Source organism: Carassius gibelio, chromosome A25 (assembly GCF_023724105.1).
Source record: "Carassius gibelio isolate Cgi1373 ecotype wild population from Czech Republic chromosome A25, carGib1.2-hapl.c, whole genome shotgun sequence".
NCBI lineage: Eukaryota > Metazoa > Chordata > Actinopteri > Cypriniformes > Cyprinidae > Carassius > Carassius gibelio.
Genome location: NC_068395.1, coordinates 1,601,138 through 1,620,124, shown reverse-complemented (window position 1 = coordinate 1,620,124; position 18,987 = coordinate 1,601,138). Strand labels below are relative to the sequence as shown.

General features: G+C 37.6%; 1 protein-coding gene and 1 long non-coding RNA gene across 2 annotated transcripts; both read right to left on the bottom strand.

Moving 5' to 3' along the window:
* Positions 1-3,675: 3,675 nt before the first annotated feature.
* Positions 3,676-9,149, bottom strand: LOC127946690 (uncharacterized). Its single transcript, XR_008151136.1, has 4 exons — positions 6,848-9,149; positions 6,077-6,138; positions 5,641-5,723; positions 3,676-4,625 (listed from the first exon to the last, which is right to left on the bottom strand). It is a non-coding gene; the product is annotated as an uncharacterized LOC127946690 (long non-coding RNA).
* A 4,871-nt stretch (positions 9,150-14,020) lies between these two features.
* On the bottom strand, positions 14,021-18,591 carry prnprs3 (prion protein, related sequence 3). Its single transcript, XM_052544322.1, has 2 exons — positions 18,479-18,591; positions 14,021-16,898 (listed from the first exon to the last, which is right to left on the bottom strand). Exon 2 carries the CDS (start codon positions 16,894-16,896, stop codon positions 15,295-15,297), a length of 1,602 nt encoding a protein of 533 aa, XP_052400282.1. The 5' UTR covers positions 16,897-16,898; positions 18,479-18,591; the 3' UTR covers positions 14,021-15,294.
* Between the last annotated feature and the right edge of the window lie 396 nt (positions 18,592-18,987).

Here is an 18,987-nt window from a genome sequence, read left to right as displayed (position 1 = left end):
AAAAATATGAAGAGAGAATAAAATGTTTTAAATTAGTTGTTTACTTATTAGTATATAATATAGATTTATTCTGTTAAATTTTAAATGTCTAATTCTTATAGGGGGGAGTGGGGTAAGGTTATCCACTTTTTATTTAAAATTTAAAATGAAGCAGAAGTACACTGCAAGTATCTATCCTCCAATCCTATTCGAATGAAAACATTCCTATCATTTTAAATGATCAGAAGGTATCTATGACAAAGGGTTCTAAAAATATGACTTCTTATAAAAAATAGTTTTCCAATTGCTCAGTTTGCCCCGGGTTTAGGGTAAGTTCCCCGGGTAGGGTCCGTATTCATAAAGATTCTAAGAATCCTCTCAGAAAACTCTTAATTTAGCTTAAAAACTTTTATGTAGACTCTTAGCTTAACTCTGCGTAAGGAAAATACAAAGCGGGTTCGCGAATCATTTGAGTCAGTTTGGGAGTTTGGAGCATGAATCATTTTAGTTAGTCTGGCAGTTCGGAGTGTGAATCATTTGAGTCAGTTCGGGAGTTCGGAGGGTGAATCATTTTAATCAGTTCGGGAGTTCGGAGCGAGATCGCGAATCTGAGTCATATTGGGGATCGCGAATCATTTGAGTCAGTTTGGGAGTTCAAAGAGGGTTTGCAAATCATTTGAGCCAGTTTGGGAGTTCTGAGCGGGTTCGCGAATCATTTGGGTCAGTTCGGGAGTTCGGAGCGGCTTCGCGGATCATTTGAATCAATGCGAGAGTTCGGAGAGGCTTCACGAATCATTTGAGTCAGTTCGGTAGTACGGGATAGCGAATAATTTGAATCAGTTCGGGAGTTCGTAAAGGGATCGCGAATCATTTGAATCAGTTCGGGAGTTCTCAGCGGGTTCGCGAATCATTTGAGTCAGTTCGGGAGTTCGTAGCGGGATCGCGAATCATTTGAGTCAGTTCGGGAGTTCGTAGCGGGATCGCGAATCATTTGAATCAGTTTGGGGTTTGCGAATCATTTGAGTTAGTTCGGGGTTAGCGAATCATAGTTGTATATGGATAGGCATTTTTAACTAATTTAGTAGCTAGTTCTAATTACGTTTTCCACGCGTATTTAGGTGTGATATGTGAACTGGTATTTTTTTTTTTAATGATGTGCCTTTTAACAGTATCAAGTATATTCAAAAACTAAACAAATCGTGCATAAAAAGTGCATGCATCTTGGCTAATGTAAAGTTACATGATGAAGTCATACTAGTGTGCGTGTGCATTTTGAGTGAGTTCACTGCATTATTCGGTGTATTCAAATGCATTTATGAATGCATGTGAATGATCACAAAATTCAAGATATGGGGGTTTGAAAATGTATATATTTATATCATTTTATGTAGTTAATCAATATCACACGAAGACTGCCATTTCAGTTTTTCTCCAAAAATCAGCATGAATAAAATGTGATATTAAGTTACTACAAACAATAATTTAATTACAAATACAAAGTGTTGCAGAATAATGTAATATATGAATGAATAATAGCCTAAAGAACCTTTGTGCCAAAAGGGTTCTTTCTTGTCACTATAGAACCTTTTTAGCATAAAAGGTTCTTTGGAGTTGAGTAAAGCACCCTATGGTTCTATATAGAACCCCAATGAACACTTTTTTCTAATGCTGTGTTCACACCAAACGCGAATAGAGCGTCTGGCGCGAATGATTTCAATGTTAAGTCAATGCAAAGGCGCGTTTACGCGCGTCTGGAGGTCTCGCGGCGCGAATGGGGCGTTAAGCGCGGCGCGGAAGACGCGAATTCGCCTCATTCGCGCGTCTAGTTCGCGCGAATGACGCGAATTGACGCGCGAATAGAGCGCTTCGAGCGAAACGCGCGTTAAGCGCGAATGGTGCTTTTTGTGCATTTAGCGTTTGACGCGAATTCGCGTCTGCCGCCCGAGTTGAAAAATTTGAACTTTGGCGTCAATTCGCGCCGCGTTAACCAATCAGAAGCCTGCTAGGAGTCACTCATTCAACAGTATGTTCCTGCAGCCTCGGGTTGTGCAGGAATACCCTTCTCCACTCATTCAACAAGGAGGAACGACAGATGTTGTCAGTGAGGAGTCAACCGGAGCTATATGACAAAAGTTCATATTTCTATAGAGACCGGAATAAAAAGGACCTATGTATATATATAAAACATATTGATAGATAAATTGAATAAAGGCCAAAGATAAGAAACGTTTAATTTTACCCCAAACGAATTATATTTTATCTTGAACCACTAAAGAGACATCAGAGCCAGCGGCAAATGTCAGAAGATCTAGCCGAGGAAAGGCTACTCTTGGCGGATACATGATGACGGAGCTCCCGCTGATCGCATGGAGCTCATCTCTGAGATCGGCGAAACACATTTTTTAAATAGACGCTGTCATTATAAATAAACCGCATATTTGAGTTTAAAACAACTACATTCTCGCCTGAAATACTTTTAAAACTACATTTCATGACACAATAACAGTAATATTTTGAAAATTATCCGAATAAAAATGGCGGTTGAAAATGCTCCGTGGACTCAGCTGGCAGAAGCCCCCCCATGACGCGAATTCGCGTCTGTTGTGAAGTTAATTTCACGCGCGAATCAAGCGAATTACTCGCGCGAATGAAGCGAATGATCTCAAAATGGTCAAGCGGCAAACTAGGCGCGGTAGACGCGAATTTGACGCTCTATTCGCGTTAACGCGAATAGAGCGTCAAATTCGCGTCTACTATGGGGTGTGGTTTATGCATTTGATTTGCAAACTAAGCAATCATCGTGTCGATCGTCGCGTACCTTGCCGTGACCAAAGACGTGTGATAAGAAGCGCGACACTTTCGTCGCCCCCCTTCTCGCGTGAGAAGCTACGTGACGTCAAGCGCCTTGTCATTTTTAATATCTTTTTTTTTCCATTTGTGTGTGTGATTTTGTCAAATGTCTTAAGTGCTGTAGTTAAGTTTTTTTTTTCGTTTGTTTTTTGTTCGGAGCAAAAAGAAAGAAAAACCTGCATGTTATAACAATTAGCTCCTCCAAATCCCCAAATATTTCATAATCTTCAGAATGCTGACGAAAATATGATGAGTGAAATTAAAATTACACTGCAGTATATCTAATCAATGAACTTACAATGTTATTTAGAAGTGCACATGTAAAACAACAACCAGGAACAACCAATTCACAGCTTTCTTGTAAGCATCATATATAACTAATGGCACCAAGATAAGGACAGTATAAACCAAAAAGACAACATTTGTGTAAGTTTAAGTGTTTTGTCCACCAGAAAATATAAATAGAAAAATGGCTTAATGCATTAATAGTTAAATCCAAAGGCCAAATTCGAAATTAACAATGGACCATGGGCCACGAGTAAACACTTCAATCATGTAATGTTTTAATAATTTAGTAATTTAGAAATTACAATATTCTATAATATTCATATATAAATCATATATACACACACATTACAATTTTTTAATGATTTCTCCAAAATCTCATTCATAAAACACAAACACATCAAATAGTTAACTCTATTGTAACAGTGTGAACTCAAATAACACACAATTATCCATAAGCAAGCATTCAGTAGCATCTCAGGAAATTATGCACAAGAGCACTGGTGACTGCTTTAAAAATGCATCCTAGCACTGGAGAGCTGAAAGAATCACACAGTGTAGTACAGTAAAGTAACAGTACTTTATTACAATTACAGTGTTTTGAATTTATCTCACTAGTGTGCACTGGGCAGGGAGGTTGTCTGCACTGTAAATTATAATGAGTAAACCTTATTTAAAAAAAAAAAAGCATGCAAACCGATTGCCTTGAAAAAAACAAGTAAAGTGAAATAAGAATAGTAATTTGTACTAACAAAGGTTTATTTATAAGTGTTGTAAACTTATAACTCAGAATCACTATTTTCAACAACTAAATTAAATACATTAAACTATGTACCTATTTCAAACAACTCATTTAAATTTAGCTAAATCAAGTAACATTTCCTGCAACTTGGAATTTCTAAGTTGTATTTACTTGAACAGAAATCTAGTTTTAACCAATTGCCTTTAAAAAAAAAGTTACCATTAATCTAGCAACTTAAATACTTCAAAAATCTATTACAAATTCATGACAACAATGTTCTTGTGTTCAATGTTATGTGTGTTCTTCACACACATAATTACCCTAAATCAAATGTAGTGACAGTTGAAAGTTAAAGATGATATATTTTTTTCAATGTAGTTTTAACTCGTATTACAAAAATTTTGAAACAAAGCAAAAACAATCTGCTTTTAGTTATGTTAAACAATGGAGGTAGCGGTACAATGATTTTAAATACAGCAATGAGTTGGCCACACAAGTTGCCAATGTTTTTTTTTCTGTCCCAAGTCAAGCATCATATTGTAGGTGTTCTTCGCAGTATCAGGGTAACCCACATGTAGTGATGCAAACGTAGCACATGGTGGTCGGGAAGCAAATGTTGGGGGCAGACCTTGGAGACTATTCTTTGCAGTACTACCCTGAACAATGATTGCAGAAGACACTGGGTCAAGATTTGGAGAAGTACTTCATCGTCAGTGATAGTCAGCAAGCCAACAGATACTAGTGCCCAGATTGCATCAGCATCAGACACCTGTATAAAACCAAATAAAAACAATATTAGCATGGAAATGTGGATGATCAGTTTTCAGTGTTTTCTGTCTTGCCTACACTGCCATAACATTGGGTTAGTTCACCCAAACTTGAAATTCACATCATCATTTACTCACCCATGACTTTTAGTTATTTTCAGAACACAAATAAAGACATTTTCAGTTAAATAAATTTCTGTCCTTTACTGAATGTCTATTTACCCAAAATTTTAGACACTTGATCATATAGCAATTACGTCTCTTTCGAAGATTTGAGCCTCTTTTCCACTGTCAGGCCAAACCATTCTTAATTCTCAATGCTTAACCATTCCATTCTGTGCCAATATGGATATGGTTTAATTTTTCACTGTTGGGCTGTTAACAGAGCTCTTTTGAATGCAACATAAAGGTGATAGTCGTTGCCTTAGTAATGCAATAGTTAAGATATCGAACCTGATGTAAATAGCACCCACGTTACGAAAGATTAAATATTACTTTTGATTTTAATATTACCTAGTTTACTTAACTCAAATAGCATGTTGCCCAGGTGCAGAGAAACTGGTGGCTAGGCAAAAACAAACGACGAACCCTGAGCAGTGACTACCATCTAGGCTTTCTACAGCACGTTCAGTGTGTTCAGCTAAGAGTTCTGGATCAAGAACAGTTCATCAGACCATGCCTAACAGAGTTCAAGTGGAAATATAACTGAAACTGCTCCTTACAATTCATTGAACAGTTTGGCCCAAAAAGTAGATTAATTGGCTCCATTCATATAGATTGATTTGATGGTTTCTTGGGTGTCAGAGATTTGGGTTAAATATCTTCATTCGTGTCATGAAGATGCACAGTTTTTTATGGAATAGATTGACAGGAGGGAGATTAAATGGCACATTTTTCATTTTTGATTGAACTAGGTATGTAATCAACATTAATCTTTATAAAGGTATCTCAGTAATATACCAGCAAATACACAGGCATTTTTTTTCTAAAATGGTGTTACTAACTATGAGAACTTACCAAGCAGGTTAGTTGTAGAAGTATCCGGGGTGATCATGAATTAAAACAGGTAGGCCTCAGATGGGTGTGTAGTTCTGTCAAATCTGCATTTTTAATTAGTTTAAAAAGAAAAACTAAGTTTAAGAAATGTAAAAATTACAATAGAAACATGTTTTTCAAAGTGTCAATAAAGAAGTAATTGAAGTCAATAAGCGCTGTTTATTTTAAATATTATTCATAAATATAATAAAACTATTAAACATTTAAGGTAGCATCATACATTTTATGGGTTCTAGGATGTGAAGTGTACTCTTAGATATGTGAAAAGAAACACAGTTACAAATACGGAAATACGGTTACAGGTATTCTGGAACTGCAATAAATTATCTGAAATTGCAAATAAAGCATAGCACATGATTGAGTCAAAAACTGCTCTACTGCTGTTGGAATATCTCACCTTTATTATACTGAGGCTGGTGATCACAAGACCGCTGCTCAGAGAAGACACAAGCTTTTTTCCTAAATATGAAAAAAAATTCTTCATATAAAATCAAGTTCCACTAATGTTGTGAATTGTAGAACAAGGACACATTCATTTCTTGATATTTGCATTTTTAACAATAGAAATTCATTTTCTATACATCTCTATTTGTGGCATCAGTAATAAAACCAATTCAATAGCAGCATTTCTTCTGTTACAGTACTCGGTGTTTTTAACACAGCAAAGAAATAATTACTGCAAAACAACTAGCTCATTCAGTTTAAACCTTATATGTCTGATCACGTAATGACTATGATTGCATTAAAATGATGAAAATACATTTGTAAACTGAAAAATGACTTTAACCTACAAAGTGGCCAAAGCCTCACAGTGTTATAAAATTATAGAGGAAATTTTGCATAAGATTACTGTTAACAATTAATAAGTGGCACATATTCTTGCATGTTCTTGAATTGTTCCTCAGAATTTACATGCTTTAATTTTTAACTAGTAAAACATTTTTCAATTTGAGAAATGAAATAAAAAAAAGTCTTTTAAAAGTTTTTACATTTACCCAAATGTGCCAAAAGTTGTGTATTTCTATAGTTTTTGTTCTAATAGCAGAATAGCAAAGATCGTTTCTCCCTGTTAGCTGACACTGGTGCTGACAAGGAGCTAATGTTAGTCAGTTCAAATTAGCAGCACACAGAAAGATACATCCACACACTATTTTTTTTTTTTGCTTACCTTATTATTATTGTGTAGAAGTAATCAATCATTCTTTGTCCAGAGGTGAAATGTAAACAGTCTTTCTACTTCTTAGTTTCAGCAAATTCGCTGCAGCTTCAAAACTTTGCTTGCTGCGCATGCTCACCGTCCTTATTTCTTCTTCTGTTGTTTTGTTCCTGTTGCACATTAGCGCACTGCTGCCTCTCACTGGTGAATTAATGTCATCGGTTTTGTTGTAGCTACTTGAATATTTTAAGAAAGAATTACTCATTGCAGCATGTTGTTTTATTTGCCTTAAAATTAGCAAATTTTGTAACTTAATAAAACCTAGTAAGTATAACAACTAAGTAAAGATAACTTATTATATTTAAGGAAGCTAAACTATTGCAGTGTGTGTATTTGTACTGTAGGTTTTGTCATCTGAGGCCAAAGTTTGATATTGATAGATCATGTAAGGGTTTTTGACTGGAGAATTTGATTTTGACATAGAAGTTCGCACAAGTTTGTGGCCTAATTGTTAGAGACTTGGACTACTTACAAGAAGGTATCCGGTTCAAGTCTCGGTGCTGGCAGGAGTTGTAGGTGGGAGTGAGTGAATGAACAGCGCTCTCTCCCACCCTCAATACCCATGACTGAACTCAATACCCTGGCACTGAACCCCCAGTTGCTCCCCAGCGCTGGATCTGTAGCTGCCCACTGCTCCAGGTGTGTGTTCACTTCTCACTGCTGTGTGTGTGCACTTGGATGGGTTAAATGCAGAGCACCAGCTCCGAGGATGGGTTACTTGGTAAATGTCAGGACTTTCACTTTCAATTAGGCCTTGTCCATATAATTTGGCTCTCTCTAGTGGACAAAATGTATATCACAGCTTTTAGTCTCAGGTTATGTCATCACATGATAATAAAATAAACTGCATAACATAGTTTTTTTTTAGCGCTCATTATAAATCACTTTTCAAGCAATATCACCTAAAAATCAATTTTAAATCATGTAAGTCTAATCAGTGACTAACATGGAGTGTCCAAATGTATTCACAGTTACAGCTTAAATAAAATAATACAATAGTAATATAGGCTAATTTTAATCTGAGCACATATGAACTTACTGGTAATAGTTCATACAACACGTCTCTAAAGAAAAAACGATCACTATACATTAGACCTCATTTCTGAAAACGAAATAATTGTATGATCAGCAGATGATTATTATTTTACAGTTAAGGTTTTTTTTTATGTCTTAAAGCTGCTTATTACAACAGCAGTTTCTTGTAGTCTACTCTGCATGTTCAAATTAATAGCCTATATATTGATAATTAATTAATACGTTTATATATGCCTATTTGAACATTTTTGAAACTGTTTTGACACATTTTCATTTTCAAGTATTATATCTATTAAAATAAGTCGGTACTATATAGTAGCCTTCTTTTGTGTTGATGTCTACTGAAGCCTTATGATCACACATCACAGGGAGTCTGTCATAGCAAGTCAGTTCCGGACATATATGCAAAAAACTTCTATGTACAAACAATAAACGTCTTTTTTTACGCTTTTTATGATTCATTTAGTGAGATAATTCGTTCAGTAACTGCACATGAATCAATTATATTTTCCTCTTCAATATTTTCAGCACGAAATAAATATTAATATTTTAATGAATGTTGAAAAAAATCAGGGCTGAGTTTCCCAAAAACTTGAGCCTAAGAAGTTCGTAAAAACGATCATACTACTGATCTTAATATCACAGTCTGTTTCCCAAAAGCATCGTAATTTAAGTAGCACTTGAAAATCATTGTAGATCTACAAGTGCTCTGGTGTAGCCTAATCGTTAAGTCCTAAGTGCATCGTAAGAAGACAGATTTATGCGGTCACCTGCAGGACAATCGGCAGTTTACACCTTTAACTTGATTCAAGCGAAATGTGATTATATTTACATTTACATTTATTCATTTAGCAGACGCTTTCATCCAAAGCGACTTACAAACGAGGACAGTGGAAGCAATCAAAAACAACAAAAGAGCAATGATATATAAGTGCTATAATAAGTCTCAGTTAGGTTAACACAGTACACGTAGCATGGGATTTTAACTAATATAATAAATAAAAAGAAGTGTTAGAGGTAGTGTTAGAGGTCTTTATATCTTTATACATACATTCAGATATAATTGCATAATACATGAAAAGATATAAGATGGAAGAGATGGATTTTAAGCCGATTTTTGAAGATGGCTAAGGACTTAGCTGCTCGGATTGAGTTGGGGAGTTCATTCCACCAGAAGGGAACATTTAATTTAAAAGTCCGTAAAAGTGACTTTGTGCTTCTTTGGGATGGCAATCAAGCGACGTTCACTTGCAGAACGCAAGCTTCTAGAGGGCACATAAGTCTGAAGTAACAAACTTAGGTAAATGGGTGCAGAGCCAGTGGTAGTTTTGTAGGCAAACATCAATGCCTTGAATTTCATGCGAGCAGCTATTGGTACCCAGTGCAAATTAATAAACAGCGGTGTGACGTGTATTCTTTTCGGCTCATTAAAAATGATCATTATAAGGATTTGATTGTGCTTTATTGTACACATTATGACTCGTTTTCTTTATTTATTTATACATTTATAAATGATTTAATTAAAAGAAATACACATCTAAAAAAATAGAAATACACATCTAAATTAAATGACTGAAAATAATAATTAAAAGAAACGAATAAAAGAAATAATGTGGGAAATGCTTCAAAGACTGGGGGGGGGGGGATGTCAACGACTTGCTGAAGTTCAGAAAACCAATAACGTCTCTCTCTCTCTATACTGTATATAAAGAACATTATATATATAATATAATATTGTACTGTAGATATTATAATTAATTAAAATTATTATATCCAAGTTGTCTGTCTGGAACGCAGCATTAGGTTAACATCAATAAGCGATCGTGTACTACTGTTACGAGCCATTCTAAGGTGAGATTTCAGCACTTGACAAACGGACAGCGACTCCTAAGTAGCACTTAAAGCACGGCTACTTGCGATTGCTTTACGTGCATAGTTGGGAAATTCACGTGAAACAATAACGAACGATCGTAAAATTACTCGTAGAAAACGCTCTTAAGCGCTAAGATCAATCGTTAACGGGAAACCCGGCCCAGAACAGTTTAATGCAAAGGAATGTCTCATGAATCGATCAGAGTTAGTTAAAAAAAAGTTAAAAGAATGATGGATGCCATAGACTTTTTTTTACTTCACAATATAACAGTTTTTGTTTTCGATTTGAATTATTTCGTTTTAAAATAATAATTGAAAACATAAAAAGCATTCTATAGATATATTTATCATGTTGGTGAAGCGTTCCTGCTATAAAGATCAAGAAGACAGAAATCGCATCCTTTTTGTTTTCCTTATTTTCCAAAAGCATAAGGTTTTGTTGATATTGTGAGTGCACACATGTACAAGTAGACCCTTTGGAGTTCCGAATGATGCATACTCTTACCTTTATGAGCAAAAATGACGGCGCATTTTTAAATTTTTACTGTCATTAAAAAAAAAAAAAATGCAAGCTGGCTCCTCCATGTCCTGCAAAGCGCTCACTCTCCGCACAAACGATTGGATATGCGCCTAACAGTGCTCATTTACCTAAGTTAAATGTTTAAAGTAATACTGTGAAATGCATGAAGTGTAGGCCTATTATGTCTGTTTATTTTAGGTAAGTCTTGTTGGTTTGAGAAGGCTAAATGGATCAAACATGCTCAACTTACTGTCTGAACGAGCTGCAGCTTGCTCGTTCCTTTAAAAATCAAAAACTTGAATTTACCAAACCCAAAATTTTCCAAACATATTTCAAAATTAACTTAAAGAAACAAATAGAAATGACAACTTTTCTATTAAAAATCAAAAGTGAACTATTTTAATAGATGTGAAATAGGGAAGAGAGAGAGAAAAAAGTCACTGTATCCAGTCGACTTGGGCAAAGAATTCACACAAGCTGTTGGACAAAGGCCGGGCCCATGCAGGGCTCTCTATTCGTTCCCTTGTTTTAATTAGAAGTTCTCCCCCAGCTATGTCCCAAAACTGCCAGGGCTCATATGCACCTGCATATCCTGGACCCAGACTATTCCACTGAGGAGACAGATGTGTACTTTAGGTGCTGTTATCATTACCTTAAAGCCTTCCTTAGGGCAAAATAGGACAAAGCCAAATTATTATTAATGTACTTATTCACACGTACGTCATCCATGCGTACGTTATCCAGACGCTTATGCACGCGTACGTTATCCAGACGCTTATGCACGCGTACGTTATCCAGACGCTTATCCACGCGTACGTTATCCAGACGCTTATCCAGACGCTTATCAACGCGTACGTTATCCAGACGCAAAGTAAAAAAAATCCTTTCTTTGCTACGCCGCCGCCACGCCGCCGCGCAGTTTGAGCGCAGCTCCAACACGTGACCGTGACGTCTGACGTCTCATATCTTACGTCTGACGCCTGAATACTATGGGATTTTGGCCAGACGGCTGGCGAGCGTATACACGTTAGTTCTCCTCTCAGTTTGCTTAGTGAGTAGCAGAACTTGCACAAGATACACCTCATAGTCTACCGCGTCTAGTTTGCCGCTTGACCATTTTGAGATCATTTGCTTCATTCGCGCCTGAAATTAACTTCACAACAGACGCCAATTCGCGTCATGGGGGGGCTTCTGCCAGCTGAGTTCACGCAGCAATTTCAACTTTCATTCGGATAATTTTCAAAATATTACTGTTATTGTATCATGAAATGTAGTTTTAAAAGTATTTCAGGCGAGAATGTAGTTGTTTTAAACTCAAATATGCGGTTTATTTATAATGACAGCGTCTATTTAAAAAATGTGTTTCTCCGATCTTGGAGATGAGCTTCATGCGATCAGCGGGAGCTCCGTCATCATGTATCCGCCGAGAGCAGCCTGACCTCGGCTAGATCTTCTGACATTTGCCGCTAGCTCTGATGTCTCTTTAGTGGTTCAAGTTAAAATATAATTCGTTCGGGGTAAAATGAAACGTTTCTTATCTTTGGCCTTTATTCAATTTATTTATTAATATGTTTATATATATATATATATATATATATATATATATATATATATATATATATATATATATATATATATATATATATATATATATATATATATATATATATATATATAGGTCCTTTTTATTCCTGTCTCTAGAAATATTAACTTTTGTCATTTAGCTCCGGTTGACTGCTCACTGACAACATCAGTCGTTGTTGAATGAGTGGAGAAGGGTATTCCTGCTGATTGGTTAACGCGGCGCGAATTGACGCCAAAGTTAAAAATTTTCAACTCGGGCGGCAGACGCGAATTCGTATGGCAAGCCAAAGTGGTCACAAACGCCTGCTCGCGATTTGGCATAATAACGCGCGTTCTTAGCATGCGCTTTGGGTTTGCAGAAAACGCGCGTCAGTACCGCGCGTTTTTGTGTATCAAAACGCGCGTCCTCGACGTGTGATCTGCAGTAAAAACGTGCGTTTCATACATTTATATCTGAATTTATGTCAACCTATAGACTTTCAAATATAAAAATATCATGAATTCATATGTATTTGTCTACAAAATGACATAAAAACACATTTTCCTATTAAAACCGTGTGTCGCAGTAAAAATAGGCGTCGATTCTATTTCTATTTCTAGCATGCACGCGTTTTCCGCGCGTCTCACGCAGGCGGTCTGTAAGCTCTAACCTGTTAACATGGGAGCCGAATTAAAAACCGACACGCCACGCGGCTGAGACGCTTGCGCCACGCATCCAGTGTGTCGCCGGCCTAAAGCCCCATTCGCGCCGCGAGATCTCCAGACGCGCGTAAATGCACCTTTGCATTGGTTTAACATTGAAATCATTCGCTCCAGACACTCTATTCGCGTTTGGTGTGACGCGTAATGTCACGCATTACTTTTTAAATAAATTAACTCCGTTACCATTACCATATGGTACATTGCCGTTACTTTTTAAAAAAATAATTTATTTTGACTGAAGTGCAGCCTAACCTGCTTGCAACAGCGACGCATTGTAGGATTAGTGGATGCCAACCACTGTAAACACGAAGACGCACTGTGGGCGTGTCTCCGTTTATTCAAGTATGTGCGGCAGTCATGGCGAGTCAAGGCGAGAGCAACACGAGTTCCTCAAAGTGGAAATATGCTCATTATTTCACTTTAGTTGAGCATAAAGACAAAAACCTTTTTGTCAAATGTAAGTTGTGTCTTTCTGGTTCGAATGTCCTATCCTAGCCCATGAATTTCCAATCCTTGCGCTCAGATTTTGTAAACCATACCCTCGGTTTTTGAATCTGTGCCCACGAATTCATAATCTGCGCGCGCACTTTCGCAATCCGTTCCCATGGATTTGTAAACTGTAGCCTACTCACGGATTCATGCAGCGAGCTCCTACGTGTTAACATACAGTTTTAATGAATATTATTATGTGGAATGGGTCTACACTTTACTACACTATATATATATATATATATATATATATACATACATATACATTAATTGGAAATGCTAAAACCTCTTAATATTGCCAATTTTTTTATGCTTTTTTTGGAGTTTATCTGTTAGTGGCATGTGTCAGTGCCTCGTGTGATCTCGGTGGCATGTATGATGTCTCAAATTACATCATTAACAGAAACATATTATGATCTCTGTTTGTTTTTGTATGTATGCGCCTGATTAACCACAGTAATGATCACCAAATATGGGATTTTCATCTCCCGTGATTCATTGTTGTGCTGAAGTCTTCATCCCAAGGGGTTAATTTTTATCCCAAAACCCCGGTGATGATAAATGGTTCTGACAGCTTTCGCTTTTACATGTTTTAACGTAATTAGTCCTGTATTTGAACTGTCACTCCTCATTGTCTTATAACCACAACAGGCTCGCAATTTTCCACTTAGGGTATAATTAAGTTGTGAATATGTCAACATGAGGATATCAAGTACACTTGAATGGATATCAAAGAAACCATCACGAGACATTGCACCATAACAGGAGAAACTAGTTTTGCTTCAGGGACCAGATTCTGCAATGGATATCAAGTGGCATCTGTAAACAAGAATTGGAACAAACAGTAGGCCAAATTTACGGGTTTCAATAATGAGGGCAATGACTTTTCTAAAAATTAAAAAGTAAATAGGCAGACACAGAACTAAGGTGCATTTAATCACTTTAATCACGGTGATGGTAACATTATACACACTTTCAACATTCACAACATCTCAAAGGCATAACAATAAAGGCGTTAAGCATTGCCTTCTACTGGTCATCCAGTGTTTTTAGATACATGATTTAGCAAAGTGCCAAGCTATGATGATAATCTACTTGAATGTTCAGCACTTATATTCAGAGAAACCACAGCACCAAGCAACTAATAAAGATCCAGCTTTATATAAAATGCTGTTTTATCTCATTGAGCTGACCTGCATTAGTGTTATATTTCATGTACATCTGATATGAATTAAACTATAAGACATACAGAGTTAAAAACCAAACAGTTATGATCACAAAAACACTCACACAGAGAGAGTTTTAACGTTTTAAAACATAAGACGCAGAGAAGGCGGAATGAAATAAAAACACAAGGAAATGGAGACTCTGTGTGTGTGTGTGTCTGTGTGTTTTAATTAGTTTTTAATTTGATACTGCATTTTGAAAATGCAGTGTTTATGTTTCTACTTCAAAAAGATTTAATGGTCAAAGATGTCCGTCTAGTCTATGTTTATACAGAAAAACAATGGAGTGGAATACAAAAACACATTCTTTGGGAATGTCCCCTAAAAATATAAATACTAAAGCTAACAGTGGAGGACTGTGTAAAAACATTATGTTTATAATTAGAATTTAAAATAAATAAATACATCAGTAGAAATTTAATCTCTAAGTTAACAGTCCAAACAATCAAAGATAACACTACAACACAAAATATTACTACACATATAGGTTTGCCATCAGAACCGAGAACAGATCTGTTCTCAAAAGAACTGCCATGAGAACAGAACCAAGCTACAACAAAATAATCACGGTTAGTTGTAATTGTTGTTGCCACAGGAAAACAAAATGCCAATGCCATGCACAATTTTGTTTAAACTGAAGATAATAAAGGGTTCATGCGACATGCGGTTCACCAAAACACATGCAATAATGTGGCAGTGATGGAATGTGAACACTGTAAAAAGTAGATGTCTGCAAAAGTTTTTAGTTACTTTAGAAATTGCTCTAAGATGTGGGCTCATGACATATTGTTAGGTGGCTCATGTTGCAATTTAGTAGAGTAACTATATAGGAGTCATTGTTAGAGGTGTCCAATACCTTGTCCAAAGTCTCTAAACATCCTAGACAAATTCCTCAGATAACATGTGATGGGTGCGGACGATCCAGTTCTCAGTCTGACTCGATGGCTTTATGTGTAACTTTTTCCAGAATTTCAGTGAAGAAGGACACTGAAGATTAGCGACAGAATGCTAGTAAAGAGTAGCATGACTCCATGGTTGAAGGGTCCAGGTATGTCACCACTACTGTTAATGCGATCTTGTATCTGTTTTTCTGCATGCTGTTCAGCATAGACCATGTACAGCTCGACACAACGGCGTGCTTTCATTTGCTCAATCAGCACAGGATAGCCGATCTCCATAATGCTAACTGTGTCATCATAATCATCATCACCATCAGAAATTTTGTCTTGGGTTTGCTTTTGAGCTTCACTTGGTGTTTCAGGTGGGCTTGACGTTACAAATGAAGAGTTTCTGACTGTGTCTCTTTCTGCAGTGCTATTGTTGCCTGTGGTGTTTTCTTGAGCACCAGTAGGATCATCGTCTACATCTGCTGCTTGAGCCTCAACAAAGTCAATGGATCTTCTCGATCTTCCATCCGTTTTCTCTCGGAGCAAGTCTGTCCTCTTTATACACTTGTCCATGAAGCTATCATAGGACTGCGGTGGAGGATTCTGGAAGATGTCATGAGGGTTAATGTTTCCTTGTCCGGCAGAAGTCGATCCAGCATCGCCTGGGCTTCGACCTTGAGAGTTAGTGTTCCCATTCACGCTACCTTCAGGAGGAGGCTGGCCGTAACGTTTGTACATGTAGTTATTGTAGTAGTATTCCTCCTGTGGGTTGTGGAAACTAAAACGGGGGCGGGGGAAACTTCCGAGGCCGTATCCTATAGCCATACCAGCCACTGCCCCAACCCCAGCCGCCATAATTGCCTGCTTGCCAAACCCCTGTGATTTATATGAAGGGGCCATACCCATGTTCTGCACTGACTGGGCGAAAGGTGATCTGCCGCCCTGTCCATAGCCACCGTAGTTGCCACCGTATCTTGGGCTCATGATTTTGTTGTTGGGGTTCCAGTAAGGATATTGTGCCGCTCCTGGATATCCACCTGCACCTGCTCCTGCAACACCTCCACCAAACTGGTTAGGGCTGGAACCTCCACGGACTGGATAACCTGGATAAGAGCCTCCAGCTGGGTAAGGATTTCCATATCCTCCGGCTTGTCCAGGGTACCTGTTGGGGTTCGAACCTGCTCCTGGATATGATCCTCCCCCTGGGTAACCACCTTGTGCTGGGTAACCACTACGCCCTGGGTAGTTACCTTGTGGGTAACCACCTTGAGCGGGGTAACCACCTTGGGGCGGGTAACCACCTTGGGCGGGATAACCACCTTGGGCGGGATTGCCACCACGTCCTGGGTAGCTACCTTGGTTGGGGTATCCTTGACCTGGGTTAGAGCCTGCTGGTGGATATCTGCCCTGCGGCGGATACCCACCACCAGTACCAGGGTAGGGCGGTGGATTCTGGTTTGGTACTTGAGGTTGCCGAGGATAGTTTCCAGGGGACGAGTGTGTCCCACCACGTGATGAAGTGCCTTTATTGCTGCTGCTACCTTGGCTTCCTGTGCTGCTTCCGCCTTTGTTTGAGCTTCCGCTACTTTTGCCCCAGCCGAGTCCACCTTTACTGCCACTCCCTCGTTTGGCCTCACCTGACACCACAAGAGCCATACAGAGAAACACTACTGTTAGGCGACCCATTTCTGAAAAAGAGAGAGAGGTTCAATGAAAAGAGATAATTTTCAAAATTGTGAAATGAGATGTGTAAATATCTGGAACTGTGAAGTGTTTTGACTGGAAATGATATTGGCGTCAACCTACAGCCAATGAGAGTGCACAATAAAAGGCAAGGGAAAGTTCAGGAGGATGAGTCATAATAGATGTGCAACAGAACACCAGCAATTAACCATTCTCTCTCCATCATATTCTACTTTATTTTTATTTTTCACTGCAAATCTGTGTAGACAACTTGAATTGCAAACTTTTACCAATTTACATTTATCAGACGCTTTTATCCAAAGCAACTTACAGTGCATTCAGGCTATAATTATTATATATTTTTTTACCAGTATGGGTGTTCCCTGGGAATCAAACCAATGATCTTTTTGCCCTATTAACACAATAATCTACCACTGAGCCACAAGGAAACATGGCAAGTGTTCCTATGTTTTATCACTTACTTTCAATACATAGCTTGCATGACCAAAATAAAACATACTGACACATATTCATACATAATGAAAGATTTGAAGGAAAATTAAGAACTTTTACTGAACTGTGATCTCAGTGCAAGGGCATTTTCCATAAATTTTGGGGTGGGGCAAGTTGTCACTTTTTTTTTTAAATGTTAAAAATTATATATTTATAACAATATTTGTTGGTCAAAACAATGTTTTGTCTTTTGTCTTTTATTTTTTTTAGCTATTATAACGATTATCACCATGCATTGTGAAAACATGCCCTGCAATAGTGTAAACTTGAACCATTTCTTTCCTTTTGTTTTCTCAGAATAGTCAAGACCTTGTAGTTTGTGTCTCTACAGAATTTGACTCCAAAAATAATCCAATCCTATCAAAATTTAACTGGAGCAAAAGCGTGACAACTAGCCCCGGTCACATCTACAGTGCGCAGATTTATGGTAACAAAAGTTGTGACGTCATCCTGCATTATTTCACAATGATGATGTAGTTTAACAATCTAAAAACAGTCTGTTTATCACGTTCCTCTGAATATCTTGGTACCTGCGTGACAGGAATGAAAAGTCTGTGTGTGTGTGTGTGTGTGTGTGTGTGTGTTTGTGTAACTGTCATTGTACGGAGGCCATGTCCGACATCTTTTCACGGCTTTACGTCAAGATCTGTTTTCATACAGTCTATAAAGATGCTCAGTACAAAATGTAATCTAAATACTACATATATTCGACAGTATCAAACAGAATTCAATATAATATCGCCAAAGACAACACGCAATTGTTTTGTTTTCTTTTTACACATTACTTAATTATTTAACAAATGGTTAAGGAATGTAGGCTATTGTATATCACATGTAACGTTAAACATGTAGAGTGTCGAAATTCTCATTCATAATAAATATTTAAAAAAACATCAGTCCGCTTGTCGCACATAAATTCACAAGAGCTTTAAAATAGCGGGACTATATTAGGCGTGTGGCCGTCAACTGCACCTGTTATTATAAAGCAAAACGAGCAGTAAACCAGTGACCAATCATAACACAGCCAGCTCTGTTTATTCCAATAATAAACGTGTTTTAATCGCTAACGTACCTGCGTGTTGATTTCAGATCGTTCTCTCTGATGATTGCTGTCCCTTGGATGCGCGACGCCGTCAGTGACGATGAAACTTTCCACTGGCGTGCGCGTTCATGAGAGGAGTGACTGCCGTTATCTGCGCATGCGCACTGTCCGTAATCCAGAACCGTCTTGGAGATTCTAGCCTGATTCTAGCCAGAGTCAGACCCTAACATAATTATGCATTTAGCAAATGCTTTTTCTCAACGTATCCTTGCGGATGTTTATCAAAACACTTTACAGGCAGAAGTACACATTTCTGATGGTCATTCAAGTCTGTGGTGGGTTTCAAGATAGAAAATAAATAGGACAAAAATACGTCTTGTATTTACATCTGCAAGACGTATTTTTTTAGTGTTTGCTCATCTGCAATACATCAACAGGACGTTTCCAATCAGATGTTAAGTAGACGTTTAGAAGATGTCTATGTGATTTATAATGTTTACATCTTAAAGACGTCTATCATTTGTTTGCACAGATGCTTT